The 19,457-nt window shown below is 42.4% G+C and overlaps 1 protein-coding gene across 1 annotated transcript in view; it reads right to left on the minus strand.

The window, feature by feature from the left end:
- The window catches only part of LOC6573252 (dopamine receptor 2), a 28,768-nt gene that overhangs the window by 6,092 nt on the left and 3,219 nt on the right, over positions 1–19,457 (minus strand). The window contains 3 exon segments of the mRNA XM_044007297.1: positions 3,806–3,887; positions 3,972–5,538; positions 7,852–8,038. Coding sequence (XP_043863232.1) covers positions 3,806–3,887; positions 3,972–5,398 — 1,509 coding nt within the window. The 5' untranslated portion in view covers positions 5,399–5,538; positions 7,852–8,038.

Genomic DNA, 19,457 nt, shown 5'->3' on the forward strand with positions numbered 1-19,457 from the left:
TGGTCAACGGAAGTTAACTCATTTACCGCTAATTTCAGCCATTACCGGATGTTGTGCAATGTTCAGTTAAAGTGTCTAGCATCGCAATAGACGCTGTAAAGCACTATATACATATTGAAAAACATTTTTATTTATTTATTTTTAAATAATTGCTATTGCTGTCTGTGTATAAATTTATGCAATAATTCATATTGCATTTCTGCATTTGGCATTTGAACGATCATTTTTCTAATTGAATTTTTCAGTGTGAGCTTGGCATATTGACATAAATGCAATATAATTCTAGGCAAGCAAAAGTTTGTAACAGTTAATTAACTGCAGCAAACGCATCCGCTTCAAGCGACTTCACTTGTTGCAAGCGAACAAAGGCTTCTCTTTTGGGCTAGACTCTTTGTTTTTGCCATCAAATAATTCATATGCAGAAGCACACTTATGCCTCGAGGCAATAACCGTATTTTATTATTGCCCATGCCCTTAAATGTGTGCTACATTTTACGGCAGCCAAGTCTTATCTGAAAGTTCAGCATGCTTTAAAGCAAACACACCTGCGCTTATCTAATGCTAATGTCTTTGGGGGTAATATTTCTTGGGCCAAAAGGAATTTGTAAGCCATTTAAGTTTTATTTACAGCTATCGATTGTTTGCAGAGCTAACCTTAATTCTGCAGATCAGCAGATTAAAGAACATGCTCCTAACTCAAATAAACGGGATTGTGCGGGACTGTGTTTCTTATAAAGATATCAAAAGCAGGGCGAACTCGATATGCCTTTACTTCCTTTCGCTACTTTTTGAGTGCCTCGGCCCCAAAAACTCAGCTGGCTGGCACTCTCGTGACCCTTTTCAACAAAACGCTCGCAACAATACAAATACAATTGGCCAAAAGTAAAAGGAATTGGTTTTCGATGTAATTGATATCATGTTAGCCACCCGATGGCCCACGCCCCAAATGGAAACAATGAGACACTGAGACTTTGCTCCCAACGGGCATTCGTATAGTTGCTTTTGTGAGAGCTGTAAATAACATTTTCATCATTACATTATATAAAACATTTTGTGCATATGTATTGTATGTATAGGTGTGTATGTGTGTGCTTGATGATTGTTGAAAATTGGTTTGGAAATTTAAAGTGCTAAAAGTATTTATGGTTGGCTTGATAGCATTTCCGAAATGTCGGATGTTGTGCTGTGCGAGTTGATTTCCAAATATGGCCAGACAATGTGTGTGTGTATGTGTGGGTGGCGGTGTGGTCGTTGGTTGGTGTGTGGCACAAGAGCCAAGTCGAAAGGCCAACAAGTTAAAGTGGCAACAGTAACAACAACAATGCCAAGTAAAAAATTTCAAAGTAAACACACAAAAACAACATGTATATATTTATACTTACAGTGAGTGCGAGAGGGAGAGAGACGGACAAAATGGGGGGGGAGAGAGAGAAAGAGAGAGATTGTAACTTAAGTTTAAATCGGAAAACAACAATATAAACTGCGGGTAGAGCTGGTGTGTGTGTGTGTGTGTGTGTGTGTATACGTATACGTATACGTCTTACTTTTTATGTAGATTTGTGGTGAATGGCTGGTAAAAGCAATATTAACAACAACAACAGCAATAGCAACAGCAATGGCAACAAGGACATCAACACAGTCAGAGAGATTTCAGTTTAATATCTCCTGAACCCTCCAGAAGCAGCTGCGAACACTGCGTATACTTAATAATGCATTGCTCAGCTTGCCCAGCCCAGCCAGGTGTCTGACGCGTTGATTAGGTGTTTCGGCTGCGGGCTGTATTAAATATACCATCAAGAGCTGGCAACAGCTCAACTTTGTTGCGCAGTTCATTTAATAACAACAACAACAACAACAGCAATGGGAATTGTACAAACAGAGACTTTAAGCCGGAGGTAAGTACTGGACACAACTCGGATGTCTGCCGCATAAAGTGGGTGTGGTGGGGGGGGAGTGGCGTGTGAGGTGCGGCTACTCAGCATGTGTGTGTGTGTGTGTGTGTGCGGGAGATCGTGGGTTCAGGTGCAGTACATTCAACACGTGGAATCACAGTTCATTTTGTGTGTGTTTTCATTTCCCTTGTCGTCCCTCTTCACATGACAACGAAAAAAAAAAAAAAAAATTGGAACACACAGAACAATGTCACAGGCGAGCTAACGAACACAACAGGCGCAACAGCGAGTGAAACATTTACAAGTGACAAAGAGAGCATTAAAGAGACAAATAGACAGAGATAGCGAGAGAGAGCGGCAGAGAGTGAGAGAGCGGCGAAACAGAGGGGGGCTGGGGTGGGTAGTGCGGCGCAGGGCAACAAGGTGCAATGTGTATTCTCTCACCACAGATGCCGTTGATACGTGTGCGTTTAGCAGGAAGCCAGCCCATTGCACAGGGCCACGGGACGAACACGAACACGAAAACAACACATAGAAGTTAGACAAGTCGCTTACCTTGCCATCATCGACTTGCAAGCAGAATTAGTTTTGGCACAGCTCCCCAATGGAGGCGAGCGAGCTGCCAAATCTATGCTAAACTAAATATAAGTCTGCTCACAGGAATTGTGGCGCACGTGCTGAATGCCGTGCAGCGAGCAGGTCGAGTAGCAGCGCCGAGTCGCGAATCTCTGTAAAAACACCAGCAGAATCAGAATCAGCAGCTGCATTGATGAGTGCACCCCCACCCCACCCTGATTGGGGGTGGGAGTGCTGTCAGAACGCCTGAATTCCCTAATGTGAACAAGGCAATGAATGCTTCAAATGATTGCACACATTGAATGTTCCTCAAATTTGTATGTGAAATATACAGAAAAAAAAAATTTTAATTGTGCAAAAATATTTGCAACTAAAAATTGAAAAATATATATAAAGAAAATTATTAAAACTCTAAAAAAAAATAATTAAAAAATAAAAAATAAAACACAAATATTAATTTAACTTATTGATCAATTTGAGAGTAAAAAGTCTCCTGAGCGACTCCTGCTAATCTACAGTTACGTCAAATTTTAGGTTTGCATTAGTTAAATCAACTTTATGCCAATCACCTGTAGCAGGTGAAAATAATTTGAAACGCTTGAACATTCCGCCGTGGCGATTGCCATCATTCAATAAAGGGAACCAGAGCCAGCGACTGCAGTCGGGATTTGGCTGATGACCCAATTTGAGCACAGCTCAGATAGACATTAAAAAATTATTCATTAAAATGCCAACGTGCTCAAGCTCAAGAGCGTGGTGAGTGGTGAGTGGTGCGTGGGGCGTGGGACGGAGCGGGCGCAGTTGCCGATGACGTTGACAGATGCGCCGAGCTGTTTATTTATGCTGAATTATGGGGATGTGGGGCTGCTCCAAAAACTCTGAGTGAGCTGTCCTATCTGGCAGGCGTGTGTGAGCGCTAATGGCAAGCGCCAGGCGGAAAACAGATATGGGTGGCTCGTGGGCGGTGGCGGGGAGGGAAGTGAACGCGGAAGGAAGGTACAGAGCAAGGTTAAAACCTGCTGCGTTTTATTTTATTTATTTATTTTTTATCTTCCTATCATATTCATTAAATTTGCAAATTAATTTTGTCGTTCGCTGAGTTTCGTTTTTGGAGCATACGCAAGTAGGTAGGAAATGTAAGAAACGCTGTCATCAGGTGCATAATTCATAAACAGCCCCAGCAGGACACGAAATGCGCTGATGAAATTGAAAATCTCTCTGTCAATAAGAGTTCCAATGAAATCGAGTTGGAGCCAGTTGGAGCCGGCAGGAGGTGGCCCAACAAGGGCCCTGCCCGGCTGCTGAGCACAAAAGAGTCCCAATGGACAATAACTTACCTGTGACTTGGAGCGCATTGTGGGCTGATATTTGCGGCGTATCTTGCGGGGGCAGCACATGCACAGGAGTCGCACAAAAGCTCTGCAAGGAAGCCAAAAAAGATTGGGATTACTTAGTGGCAGCGGGGCTGGGGGACTGCTGGGGGCTGAGGGACTGGCTGCATACCTGCGAAAGTCTCTGCTCCAGCAGGCGTAGATCACAGGATTCATGCAGGAGTTGATCCAGCCCAGCCATGTCACAATAGCCGAGACAATCTCCTCGTGCTCGATGCACTCGATGCAGAAGCCGGACAACAGATTCACCACAAAGAACGGCAGCCAACACACAATGAACACGCCCATCACAATGCCCAGCGTCTTGGCCGCCTTCTTCTCCTTGGCAAACTTGGCCAGCTTGCGCGAGAGCGAGAAGTTCTTGCCCATGTGTCGATGTCTAGCCAGGCCGTTGTTGTGCAGCGCTGATAGCGGCTCGTCGTCCGGCTCCTCGGGCGTGGATGTCGTTGTGCCGCCGCTGTGATTGTGATGATGGTGCGAATGGGAGTGTGAGTGGCTGAGAGAGCCGCCGCCACCACCGCCGCCGCTCGAGACTTGATGTGTGTTGGGCGCCGGATCTCGGGTGGTGCCGCCACGATGAATGCGCAGCGTCAGCTGCAGCTCGCCGGAGGCCATCAATACCTGCTTGGTGCCGATCTTGAGGGAGCGCGTCTGGATGACGGCCGCGCGGTAGATGCGACAGTAGGTGAACACCATCACTAGCAGTGGCAGGTAGAAGGATATGGTGGAGGAGAACACCAGATAGCCCAAGTGCTCGGTAAAGGTGCACTTGTAGGCGGGCATCTCGCCATCCCTGGCGGCCCGCCACCAGACAATGGCTGGAAAGCTGATGGCGCTCGAGCAAATCCAGACAGCGGCAATCAGGCCAGCGGCACGCTTCACCGTCATCCGCATGGGGTAGCTGAAGGGATCCGTAATGGCCCAGTAGCGATCCAAGGAGATGACGCACAGGTTCAGTATCGACGCCGTGCTAAAGAGCACGTCCAGGGAGCGCCAGATGTCGCACCAGTCAGTGCCAAAGAACCACGTGTTCTCCAGCACCTCGTACAGCGCCGAGAATGGCATCACCACCAGACCCACCAGGCAGTCGGCCACCGCCAGGCTCGTGATGAAGTAGTTGGTGGCCGTGTGCAAGTACCTCTCTCTGATGACAGCCAGGATGACCAGGGAGTTGCCGAAGACCGTCGCAAACGAGAAGAGAAAGAGAAAGGCCAGCAGCCCGACTCGATCGTTGGGCAGCGCCTCCAGGAAGTCAGCCAGATCCGGCTCCAGTGTGGGCTCGCCTGTCGCTCCGCTCGTGCTGTTCTTGCTCAACGTTGACTCCGTGCTGGCTGGCGCCGGATTGAAGCCGTTGAAGTAGTAGAAGACATCCTCGGAGATGTTGTAGCTGTTGTAGAAGACCGGCGCACGCGTCTGATTCACCACATCGCCGCGCAGCAGCGCGAGCACTGGCCCCATAATGCCAGGCCCAGCGGCATTCGCTTCCGGCGCCGCCAGCTGTGGAGGCTCAGCACTGCCCACGGCCATGGCCATGGCCATGGTGTTGGCAGCAATCTAATTGAAGAGTGCTGCGGTTGACTTGGTACACAATTCCAGTTCCAGTTCCAATTCCAGTTTCAGTTCTTGTTCCATATCCTGCTCCATTTCCGCCCGCAGAAGTCGATGCCTCATTCTTACGCCTGCGAATAAAAACCAAAGGCAGGAGCTTAATTAGAGCTCATACTCTGGGAATAACTAATATATATATGTATATTCTATAAAGAATTCAGGAAACTCCCCCCACAAACTCCCCCCTAAATTGGTGTTGATTTCCAATTTAATTGTCATTTCGGCTGTAGTGTAATTGTTGCTGCTTCTAATGGAAATTTAATTCAATTAAAACGTTGTCTCACATCCGTCGCAGGTAATCACAGGTATCAAATTTTGTGAGCACAAAAGCTAAACAAACACATTAATTAAAGGAATTGTCGCTTCTGTTATTTTTGGACATCTTTTTTGACATGCCCTAAAGCACAGAATATCAGCAGACAGGAGGATACTGGAGTATTTCGGCGCTTCCGCTCAAGATTCAGTCGCGGCGACTCGTGGCACCAGCTCTGCGCCAGGAGCACAATTAATGTACACACAAATACGGCGGCTGTCACAAAGCGCGACCATTTGGGGCCGGGGCGAACATATAAACAAATTAAATTACATTTCAAGTGCCAAAAAAGAAGGACAGGACAGGAAGCCGCGCACGAGGCAGTTGACGCTGCCAGCCAGTATTCCCGCAGCGTTCGAAAACGGAAGTCAATAATTGCACAGCATTTAGCCAAGAGCTGCTACTCCCAGCGAGAGTTGTTTGCCCAACGCAGTTGATTGCCCTCATTTCACACCGGTGAGTAAATCGTTTAAATAGAGGCATACGAAAGCCGATGTGCAAAAGGTGTAAACGGTTCGACGGACAGCCTGATGTAAACGGCATTTTTGAATGGCACTTGTCAAGGAATTCTTGGACCCTTATATATAACATATTTACATAACCCAACATATTGAGGCCCTACTTAAAATTAAGCTTCGGCTTCGGCTAGATAGTCTTTTCTTTTTATTACTTATTACTCATTATTTATTATTTATTACTTATTATTTATTGTTTATTATTTAATATTTATTATTTATTATTTATTATTTATTATTTATTATTTATTATTTATTATTTATTATTTATTATTTATTATTTATTATTTATTATTTATTATTTATTATTTATTATTTATTATTTATTATTTATTATTTATTATTTATTATTTATTATTTATTATTTATTATTTATTATTTATTATTTATTATTTATTATTTATTATTTATTATTTATTTTTTATTAATTAATATGTATTATCTTATATTATTATTATATTATTTGTTTATATTTATATACATGATTAAATGATTTTTTTTTAGAGCAGGAGGTATATATTTGTTTTTGTTTTTTTCCCCATATATAAACATATATATTCATCTTACATTTTCTTAACATATTCGCACTCGACAGATAAATACTCAAGTGTGTATGTAACTTATCCAATCTGTTTTGTGGTATTAAGTGAACGATATATCGGTAGCCAATACTGAATAAAGTGGGTCGCACCTGTGCTTGTCTATAAAACTGAATATGCCGAGTGCAGACTGTAGTCAAGGTCCTCTTTATGCCAGCTTTAGAGCTTGAAGAGTAGCAAGCACTCAAGCATTGCCTTAGCACTGGCTGGCCAAATTGTTGGCTCTGGGCAAACGGACAGAAAAGCTGCTGACAATATGATTGAAATTGAGTGAATATGCGGTTGACTGACGATTGGATTTGGGATTCGATTCGCTCTATATTCATTGAATTGGGTCTAGGCGGCCAGCAGTCGTGCTCAGCCAATCCACTCTGGGCAGTTCAAATGTGTCCTGCATTTTAAGCGACCTGTGGCTGAGCCCGGGTATTTGCTAGTTTTTGTTTAACCGCCTTTGTTACATCATTCTGGCAGTCAGCGGCCTGTGCCAGCAATTCATTGCATGTCTGCGTGTGATTATCACCTGCCAGTCTAAGGCCACGGCGATAAGGCGATGCTGGCAAGCCAAATGTAGCCACATGCCTTGGCCTCACCCGTCCTCCAAGCAGCCGCCCAGTCAACCAGAGTTTTGCTCCTCATTTCCGGCGGATTCGCGTCGCCTGTATGCCATAAATTTTCCTGCCTGCTCGCCTGCTTGCCTGCTGTCGTTGGCTTATCTCTCGCTCCGCTCCAGGACCCCACCAGCAAGTACTCTTGTCGTTATGCTTCCTGCTTTCTTCTCAACAGCAGCACCACCATCGCCATCAGCATCACCCATCATCCACCGCCCTCCAGTCTTGCGCCCCTATTTTGTCAGTTTTTCTGCTGTTTAGTACAATTTCCTGGCGCATTTCTCACGCGGGACAAGAAAATAAGAAAACAAAAAATAAAAAGAAACTTTGCGTAAATTTTTTCACTTACGATGAGCATGATGAGGCCGTTGATGTGCAGTAAGTCAAAATGTGAGCCTAGTGGATCTCTGCATGCCCAAAAGTGTTGACTCTTCAAGTAGCGCAGCCGCCGACCCAAGAACTTCCAAAAGAATGAAGCACAAAAACTGCCAGCCACAAGAAATGCCACAGTGAAAGACGAAAAACCAGTTGAGAAACTGGAATAAAAGCAAATTCATATGCGGTGCGTGTAGATGTAGGTGTGTGTGTGTGAGTGATGGGGTCTAACTGAGTGGATAGGAAAGAGCCTTTCAGCATCGCCTGGGCGGCTGCCAGGCGGGCATGGCCCAACAATTTAATTGAAACAACCTTAAAGCTGACCTCCACTTGGCACAGTGCCAAATCCGACCCTTTTACCAGTGGTCCCTATGTAAATGTAAGTGACGTCGGCAACGGCAGCAATTTGTATGTGTGCCCACCCAACTCTGCATCTCTGCGGGACTGACTGAAAAAGGCACCCAAATGGCTAGCTCATTGAATAGGCGAATAAAAGTTAACTGAACTGGGTTGCCAGCACCCAGTTTTAAGCACTGATTGCGAACCATTTTGTTCACACTCCTGCAATGAATTACAATGACGGTTACGATTGCGGATACAATTGGGTATATGCTCTGTATTCCTATCAAATGAGCACTATCGCCAGACGAGTTTAATTTGTCGTGGCCGTAGTGAAAACTAATTAGATCAAAGTCGCCCAGTGTTGGAAAACTTTGTTATTGCCGATCGGATATGGGCCAACTACCTCAGAGCCTTCAATTTGAATAAGGGTCCAGCGAACGAGGGTCGTTTGCTAATAGACTTAACATAAGTACGGCTTTGACATTGTTAAAATTCTTGGAATTTATTATACGGGCGTATGCAAAAATTTACTTAAAGCTAATTTAGGCAAAAAAAAAATCTCATTATAAGAATTTAAAGACTTGTGGATTGAACTCAAGCTTAAAATTTAAAAACAAATAAAGTAGCTTCAACTTTAAGCTGACTTTTTTTTCAAAATGTCTCGAAGATATTTGAAGCCAAATACCATATTTCTTTAGATCCCTAGAATGTACACGATTTCCCAGAAACGCATGACAAGCCGGATGCAGCAGGAAAAGTCTAACGAAATGAAATACCTGACGCAGAAGGCAATTTACCTAACAAAAGCAGGTATATATGTTATATATGGTAAATTAACTCTATAATTTAAAAATATAAAATTTTATCAAAATGGCATCTGCTTAAATGATATAGAAAGAAACATGTAACATTTGCTATAGACATTTAAGAATTTATATGCAAATGTGAATAACCTTCGTACATATATTACTCGAACCAGCTTAGAGCAGCGTCTGCGTTCAATTATGGAAAACAAAAGCAATTTCCAATTGAAATCGAGGCAGAAAAGTGTCATTTCGGCTATGGGGCTATCGCAGGCAGTTCTCCCTGCCAATCTACAGACATTGCTATTGCTATTGGAAGTATAAATTGAGAAATGTAAATACATTCAGTGAATTCAAATGTGGCAACGAGCAACAAATGGCTTTCAGCCAGTCAGCTGCCATTGACTGTGCTGCGCCATTACGTGTGCCTCTTCGTCTGCTGCTTCATCTTCTTCTTCTTAGCCATTTGCCGAATTTTTTCGGTGAATTGTAATTACATAGAAATAAAACGATGCCACTATGCTTTCAATTTACAACGCTGCTGCTATCACTTTCGATATTCTGTTATTTTAATCGAATTGAAAGCTCCGCGCTGTCAGCGCGTCGACAACTATCGGTGAAGGAGTCTGAATGAGGTAGTGAGTGCTGCTTTTGTGGGCGGATCGGGCAAGTGTCAAGGACAAATATTATTAGGCTGTATGCCATACATTTTAATGGCATGAATCCTCAGGCGCCCTTTTTTCGGGGGGCCATAGAATTTTCGATGCGAGTGCAAACATTAATTTTATGCACTATCATTGAATGGGAATCGTTAGCCGTCGATAAGTGCGAGAGGTGAGCGAGGCACACACAAGGAATATTGACATTGAACAACCTTTTCGTGTGCCAGTCGCCTATGCAAATTGCCTAAGAGAACGATATAAGTAGGGCCGTTATCAGTGCCTATCAGCGTCACCCACTCAGTGCAGTGCGATAAATCTTGGCTTAAATCTTTCAAATTGCTCCCCAAGCGTTTTTAAGTAAACACACGAATGTCAGGCGAGCGAAAGGAAACGCTCTGCCAGCCGTATCGTAACTGTAAGAGTAAGGTAAGCGCAATGGCATTGGCATTGGCAATGTTAAAGGCAAGGGCAAAGGAAAGGCAAAGGCAAAGGAAAGGCAAAGGCAAAGGCAAACGGAAAGGCAACTGCGTTCAAATCTTAACAATCTTTATGCCAGCCAAGCACTCAAACGCGGACTCAAAAGAGTCGCTAAGGCACTAAAATGTCGGTAAATATACATATATTTCGAGTCGACTAGCTGAGCTGAGCTCTGTCTACAAATGGAATTTAATCACGCGTGCGTCGAGCTATCCACACAATCTGATTCTTGTTTTATTTTCGCCTTTGCAACTTGTCCCTTTTCTGATTTGATAATGCGTCGCTTGGTCCCTGGCGGTATCATGCTCGGCGCTGCTTAATTATGTCACAAATATTTACACCGAAAATCCGAATGGCAGGACCTTTTGCGCCTTCAGTGTCATGGCACGCAAGGAATCCAGCAAAACCAAACAAACGTCGACGTCGACGCCAACGCCAACGCCGACGTCAACGGCAACGGCAACAGCAACAACCACATCAAGAACTACAGAGCAGCCGCCAATGAAATCAAATATACAAGCTAGAATCAAATGAAATCAGGCCAACTCCAGCCCAACAAACGGAAGCACTCGCATTTTTGCAGCAATCAAGGACGAAGAAGGACGCAGCAGAAGCAGCAGCAGCAGCGACCAGAACAACTGATGGTTTTGCTAAAGTGGATTCCGCGATAATGACAGACATTAATTTTAGCCATAAACCGATGCGATTTGTTCTGTTCTGTCTTAGATGGCTAAAGCATCTTCCTCTCGCAAATTTTAGAATGCAGCGAAATCCTAATCCAATCAAATTAGATGTCGTTTGTCCCTCGGCTTTCGTATATGCTATATAAGCTCCTCTGTCCGTTGCAGGGTGTCATTTAGTCGAGCAGGCGAGCTAAAGTGATCTCATTTCTGAGATTTCCTCGAGCTTTGCTGTTTTTCACTGTCCATTGCTGGCTTTCGCTTGCGTGCCGTACCTTTGGCACGCTCAAAGTTATTGACAACCTTTGTGGGGTAAACATACAGGGATACAGGATAGCACAGGCTCGCGCTCATGTGCGGACACATTTAGTGCGCTTGTCACGCAATGAATAATGATTGGACAGCAACAGCAACAGCAACAACAACAATCAGAGGTAGCTGCTATGCGACGCAATCAGCGTCCCTCCCCATCTGTCATTGGCCCAATCGAGCGTCCGTTAAGTGGCATATTGCTCATACGACATGTTGTCCGCACACAAATAAACATTCACAGTGACAGACGTCACCAAGGACGCATCCCCTGAGAGTGTCGTGTTTAATAATTAAATACTGTTGTTAATTCGAGCAGCGAACTGCGAGGAGTGGCCGGCGAACGATGAAGCTGTTGGCTGTCAGATAAAACAGCATCTGACACTCGACTCCCGAAGTGGAAGAAAAACGAAAGCGTCCTACTCAACCTACTGAAGCAAGCATAGATTATGCAATTGAATTTCACAGTATGACAAGATTATCCAGGTGTTTATTCAATTACCTGCAACATACGTAATATACGTATTTTACGTTACAAATTCATTTTTCTTCTCATAATATATATGTATGTCTGCCATATGAAATGCCTAAAATGAAGCATAGACAATATAAATTACATTCTTTTTTATGCAAATATTCAACTTCTTCTTTTAAGCATATTATATATTTTTATACAGAATACTTCGATTGGATTTAATTCCAATCAGAATAAAAATAGTAAAAAAATCTATTTATGAATATATAAATTTATTATATTATAATATTATTATATATTAATCTAAGTATATTTCTTTTACATATTTTATATATTTTTATACTTATTTTATAATTAGTTAACTTTATATCTCTATTTGCTATCAAAACTCGATATTTTGATTAAATACAAAATTTATTTTATTTATTTATTTTTTTATATTTTTTTTTTTTTTTTCAGCACAAAGTTTACGAGATTTTTCGCACAAAAGTCAACCAATATAAATGATTTTGATAAGCTCTACAATTTGGGCAATTTATCATATGAATTCAGCAAACCCTTTTCGTCCAAATTTTGGTATTTGGCGCACGATTGCTTGGGATCTGGTCCCATATGCATAAAGAGAGAGAGAGAGAGCTACACCCAATTATTATGATTATTATTATTGTTCACAAGTTCATATCTTATATATCTGGCTTCTGCGCGTAAAGTAGAACGCAAATAGCTCTTTTCATCTGTGCCCCGTGCGATTCAGCCAACAGTCCCTTCCGCCTCACTGAACCGCGAACTGCTGTCAGGTGGATTCATTCACTATATAGATGTGAATACATATAAATATGTATGTATATAGATTCGAAGTGTCCTTTCACGTTTGGGAAACGCACGCACACATTTCGTTTTCATTTGAAGTCCTCAGGGCATACATATTTAAAGTTTAGTTTTTGATGAGTTCGCATATGTTTTATTAGCAGCGTGTCAAGTAGTTCTGTTGGCCCCAATTTGCAAGTTGGCCAAGTTGGTGCGTAGCCTTAATAAACCCCAATGGCAATAAGTTAAAGTGTTTCGCATCATTTGCGTTCTGACAACGTCTCTGATTACGAACTTCCTCTTTAATACTTGCAGAACAGCATATTTTTGAGTTTACATCAAAAATGTAGCCAGCAAATAAATTCCAGTCACATTCCTAGCGAAAATATCTGCCTGTCATCTAATATGATAACAACTGTATGAATATGATATTATAGCGTATAGCAGACTTGAAGATGCCCTCTTTTTTAACCCTTTCATAAGAAATCTCCCGCCGTGCAAGCCGAACACAAACATCATATAGAATAACCATGGACCGATTTGCCTTTCAGAATGCTAAATTTAATAAAACATATTTAGTAAAGATTTATGAGTTTGGAGCTCGACGGTCTGCAGTCCATTTGCGGCCTGCAGGGTATTCAAATATATATTTTCTTGGAAAATTGAAATAAATGAACAGAAATTGGGCGCCATGTACGAGCATGAGTAAATTACAAATTGGCCCGGCTTCCAAGCCATTTCCTCTGGCAACTGAGCACGTGTGAACGCCATAACTCCATTGTGAAACAATTCAACTAGCTGAGAAAATAATTTTGATATAATGACAAGCTGACAAAGTCACGTCGCACTGAATAGCAGGCAAATTCATCAGCGAGCCAATATTTACCCAGAGCCAGAGCAGAGCTCGAAACAAAAGACAAAGCCAGCAGAAAAATACCCCAGGCGACTCCAGATAGAACATTAACGTCGACTCCAAACCAACGGACAGCATTCGGCGAGGGTCAAAGTCGTCAAAGAAGACGCTGACGAGTCGAAAGGAAAAGATAGAGACGCGTCGCTTATTGACGAGCTCTAATGATGTCGCAAAACGGCCACTTATATATTTTTATTAGTAATATGCCTATATCCATTTTGATTACATCGTTGCGCGAAAACAATTTTCCGTGGTCGAATTTATGTTGATGTAGAAATTGCGTATACGCCGTGTATGGCTTGCCGTGCGTTGCCTTGTGACTAATATGATTTACACAGCAAATGCCATGGCTAAAATCTTTGCCACATCGATTTACTTCGCACGCAACTCTTGGCCATATAATGTAGAAGCCAGAATGCAGGCCAGAGCTGGCCATTTGCCCACAATCTCTGCTAGGCCAAGTTTATCGTATTTATGACATTTGCTGCTGTTAGCTTTCATTTTTTCCTTTTATTTCCTATTTTCAATTCAGAAATTGTGCGACAGCTGCAGAGAGCGAGATACTGAAATGGTTGAGTTTGGCTTGTATTCCCACACGTGTGTGGCGTATCTTGGGGCTTTGGAGTGACATTCTAATCAACTGCATATTAGCATGTTGAAATGGGCCAACATGCAACTCATTTTCGTGCCTCGCTTGCCTCAATGCCCGAATGCCTGCACTTGATTAAAGTTTCATTTATCGCACTTGCCGCAGCTGCTCCGGCTGCTAGTGCTTCCGGTTGTTGTTTTCTTGCATACAATTTTATGGCTAATTAACACAGAAAATTAACGTTAAAAGGCAATGTGGCACGAACTGCAGCCGTTGCAGTCGCTAAGCTAAGCTAAGGTAAATACATGAGGGAACCCATCTATGCAGATTACTGGCAGATAACTTGGCTTACATTGCTTTCCTGTCAGATGCGGCCAGAAACCAATTTTCATTTCAGCCTAATTGGTTAAGGAAAGATATCACGCGCAATATGTCTACACACACACACCCACTCAGACAGCCACATCACATTGAATAACCCTGCACAGACACGGAAACGGACAGCTGAATGCCAGCAAAGGGCCGCGCACAAAAGCAGGCAACGATTTTTTAGCTTTTTTTTTTTTTTTTTTTTGCTTTCCCGCTTTGCGGCACGCCAAGCAAAATATTATTTGTGGCATCAGCTTTATGCGAACCCAGGCGGTTCATTATTGCTAAAAATTCTTACGCAATAGCGTATGCTAGTGCAAACATGAACGAAGTATTTCAAGAAAAAATCAAATAAACAGAGGCAAAGCAGAGCACACAAACAGAAGCCAGCTCCAGACGGAGCAGCAGAAATTCACAAAACCGTAAAAAAACATCGTTGGTCAGAAAGGTGAAAATTAGAAATAAAAATAGACGGACAAAAGTGCTGGCAAAACAGCAAGGGCACAAAAGCCAAAAAGAAAGTTTCAATGTGCAGTCAGCCGACTGCGTAATACACTATCTGAGAAGAAAATTTGAAGAGGAAATGAAATTGATTTCATATCCAAATGAGATGAATTTATACAACCCAAACTAAGCTTCAATTAAAATAAATTTACCCAACTAATGAAAGTATGGAATATTAAAAGCCGACTGCTCAATACACTGTCTGGGTAAAATGAGTAAGACGGAATTAAATTGAAATGAATATACAGATGAATTTATACAAACAAAATTAACTGAATTTTGGCTAAAATAAATTTACGTAACTGGTGAATGCATGACATATAAACAGCTGACTGCGCGATATACTCTCCGAGTAAAAATTAGTAAGAAAAATTTAAATTTAAATTTAAATTAATATACATTTTATACATATATGTACATTATATACATATTTATACATTATTTATAATATTAATATAATGCTTTTTTACAAAAAACAAAAATTAACCGAATTTCGACTTAAATAAATTTACCTGTCTGAAATACTGATAATTAAAACGGAGTAGAGTATGTAAAGCGAATATGCTTCTTACCCAATGAAAGAGGCGTAGCCAGAAAAAACTGCTTGCTGAGCCTATTTGCGATCATGAAAATATGTATTTAATTTCAGTGCCATAATTTGCTGTAAAATAAAAATAAAAGCATAATTTAGACAGCGAGCAGCGTGCGCCGCCAGGCAGCCAAATGCGAAATGTGAAATCCTTGCCACAAAGTAATGAATTCAAATACCTTTGCTGCCGCGTCGCGCAGCGCAAGTTCAGCCGCAATGCGGGCGCCCCGCTGGCGACAGAGCCTAAATGTGTAAGCCACGCACACCCACACAAACGCCCACTGGCACACAGAGAGAGAGAGAGAGAGACAGAGAGAGAGAGAGAGAGAGAGAGAGTGTGTGACACCAGAAGCGCCAGGTAAGCAAGCGGCTAGAGTTGTTTACTCTTCCTGCAACCGTTACTTGTGGATTGTCACTCAAATCTGTCGTTTACCCAGCAGCAGGTTGCCCTGCGGCGTGTTGGCAATTTTAGTGGGTGTGTCTGTTGTGGGGGCGAGGGGGCGGGACTGAGACAGGCTTGCTACAAAATTGTATTTACGACAGCAATTTTGAGCGATTTCTGCTTAACAGCTCTGTGTGGGTGTTTGTATATATGTGTGTGTGCTGTGTGTGTGTGTGTGTGTGTGTGTGTGTGTGTGTGTGTGTGTCATTCATTATTTTCAATTTTTCAATCCACAAACTTTCTGCAGCTACTGTTGAATGCGTGCGACTGTCTGGATATTGTATTCCCCTAGCCCCAGCCAATTTTCGTAAATATTCAAATATATTATGATTTTCATTTAATTTGGTTTATTTTTTTTTCGCGTTGCTCACACTTCAGCCTAGAAGGCCAACATGGCCGCCGCACAGGACATGGCTCAAGTAGAGTTTGAAACTTTTGCTTTCGAGCTGGCTCGAATTGGATTGGCTTTGCGCTGGAGCCACTTCGCATATTACATGTCAATTCGTTTAATTTCTTTCCGATTTTATTTATTTTATTTTTCTTTTTTTTTTTTCTTTTTTCTTTTTGTATCCGCCTGCATTTGTTGGTGTCACAAAGTTTGTTTGTTGCTGGGCCAGTTTCACCGTTCAGATCTGGCGCCCGACAAAAAGTCAATTAGCGCAATTGAACTGCAAATTCGTGGAAATGCGAAAGTTTCCAAATTATTTATTAGCCTCGCAACGGCGACAGCTTAAGCCGCCCAAATTGTTAAGTGGCCGCACGTGCTGGGATTTAGTGACACAATTTTGAAGCATGTCTGGAATCGGACAAGCTGCTTTCCGTTCGAATTTCACGGCTAAATTTCTAAGGGCGTCTGGAGGATTTCTCAGCATGTATCCAGAAGAAAGCAAAAACTTTATTCAAATGCAATATTTATGATTTATCCATGTTATCGCTGGCCACATTCAATTGAATTTCGAGGGCTGGCAATGATTAAACGTTTTCGATCGAACCTCTCGGGCGGCTTTGTGTGTATTTCATGTATGTATGTAGTTATCAATTTGCTTTGGCAAAGTAACAAAGCAAACACGATGTGTGGCTTCAATCCTTTTGGCCAGATGCCCATAAAAAATTGTTTCATTAATCATTTCCAACCGACAGCGGCAACCACAAGCAGCAGCAAGAGAAGAGAAGAAAACTGCAACACCACCACCAACACCACCACCACCACCACAAACAGCAGCAGCAGCAGGAGCTGACTCTGGCAAGACGCTTTGTTGTAGCTCCTGCGACCTACCAACCTGTCATAAGTTATTAACAAGACGAGCCTGAAGCCAACCAGGCAGCCAGTCAGCCCACATACGGCAAGGCAATTCACAAAGTGCTGCCAGCCCCGCTGGGTGGGGTATTGGATCTTGGGAGGATAATACTTTTGGCTTCACTCACATTTGCAGTTGGGCTGGAAAAATTTCAAGTTCGCTGCATTTTATGTTACGGTTAGAGCGTCATACCCCAAATTATGAGCACTCGGACACAATTTACTGGCACTGTGCCAAGGCCGCTGACGTAGCCCTTGCGCCTGACAGTTCATTGGAATTTTCATTAGTGTTACAAGTGTGCCGCCATTGAGACGGCAATGACGGCCAACCGACTCGACTCAACGCGAGGCAGACGCTGACCTTTCGGAAAATCCATTGGAGACACGCATCTAACAGCAGCCGAGCTGACGGACAGCGCTCGTCGTGCTTTTGTCCGGTTTTTCAAATTGCCATTACATATTCGCTCAAGCATGAGGTTGTCTTGAGAGCGAATAATTATTAAATACATTCGATGACTTATTCCCATCTGTAGTTACGGATAATAGCAATTCAAAATGATTTTCAAATACTTCATATATTTTTTTAATGCAATGCAATATTTTAATGCTGCCAGACAGCTTTGATCAAATTCACTGAAAAACCAAATCTAAAAATATATATATAAAAATATTGGAATATAAAAAATCCACATTGCTCTGTTTATGCATTTTTCTTGTTTTTACGAAATAAATTCGCATTCATTTCATTAGAATATCCCTCATCGACTATGCAAGTTTGTTCTGTCTGACCGAGTACGAGTTCAGATTAGACGAATTCTAATAGGATGAGCCTGTCAAAGGAGACTTTAAAGCTTTGTTTGCTTTTCAACTAAACGACCTCTGATGTAGAATGTTTGTCTAGATTTAAGTGTGAGCGCATAATCAACTTTTGCAAAATTTCTACAGAATTTTTGTCATTTATCTATAAAATATTTTAAGTCTATGTGCTCTATGCTGGGTATTGAAAACTGAAAGAGTTAATCGATACGATAACTGTATGCTATGGTATTGCAAACATTTTACCAAATTTCAAACAGTTTGTGGCTTCAGCTTTTGGCCCCCTCAGCCCCAGCGCTGTGACGACGATAATGGTTGAAACATTTTAAGTGCCTCGCTGCTTGGCTGCCACACACACAACACACGCAACTTGGTCAAACATTGTTGCACATTGGCCCAGAGTTAATAGTTGTTGCTGTTGCTGTTGCTGTTATCGTTATTGTTGTTGTGGTAATTGCACTTGCGTTGCTTTATGAGCGGCACAGTCGTAAAACATTATGTACATCATGTTGATACTTAAATGTGTCCTGCTTCCTGATGACGGCCCGATTTTTGACAGCCAACTTGAACAATTTAGTTTTGTATGCCATTCTATCTCTCTGTCTCTCTCTCCCTCTCTCCCTCTCTCTCTCTCTCTCTCTCTCTCTCTCTCTCTCTCTCTCTCTCTCTCTCTCTCTCTCTGTTGCCCCCTTACTCCCTCTCTGCCTATTTGCATTTGATGTAAGTCATGCAACTGATTTTGGAAATTCTTATTTTGAATTGCATCGTTTGTTAGTCAAGCTTTCGGTCGTTAGATTTGTATTTCATTCAAGTGGGGAAACAAAAGGCTCATGCAGCACACACACACTCACACATACATTATATATATTAGAGAGGAAATGTATAGTTCATGTGTTGCTTTCATTGTGCTAAAGCGGCGCCTACTGTTAAAAGCGTAAAGCAAACTGAATTGGAATCGCATTTAGCGCTTAAAACAATGCAACAAAAATAAATTGTGACGTTTGCACAGCCCATGAGTGTGTATTTTAAATGGTTCGTATGTATGTGTGTGTGTGTGTGTGTGTGGGACCCTCTCATTATTATTTTTGGACTCTGAGCGCTGCAGCAGGCCGGTGCGCAAACAATTATTTCTGTGACAAATGGATTTCCTTTTGTTTTATTGAAAACATGTTCAGCCTATGCTCACTCCTACCTCCTACCCCCTCCCTGCCTCCCTACCTCCATCCCGCCCTCCTTCTTCCTCTCTGTCCTTGTCTCTGTCGCACATACCACATGTTGGCTGGCAAACTATTTCAATTACAGATGTGCGGCCATGGAGACCAGCACCACAGCACCACAGCACCACACGGCAGTTTCCAGTTCACCTGCACCTGCACCGCACTCGCTCTTGCTGAGCTCTATTGCGGCAGCAGCAGGCACAACTTATTCCAATAACACAAGTGAATGTCTTTGTGAAAGTGTGTGACGACATGTGTGTGAGTGTGCCCTTTGTTTGTTTGCGCATGT

The sequence above is a fragment of the Drosophila mojavensis genome, unplaced genomic scaffold (assembly GCF_018153725.1).
Source record: "Drosophila mojavensis isolate 15081-1352.22 unplaced genomic scaffold, ASM1815372v1 contig_16, whole genome shotgun sequence".
NCBI classification, from domain to species: Eukaryota; Metazoa; Arthropoda; class Insecta; order Diptera; family Drosophilidae; genus Drosophila; species Drosophila mojavensis.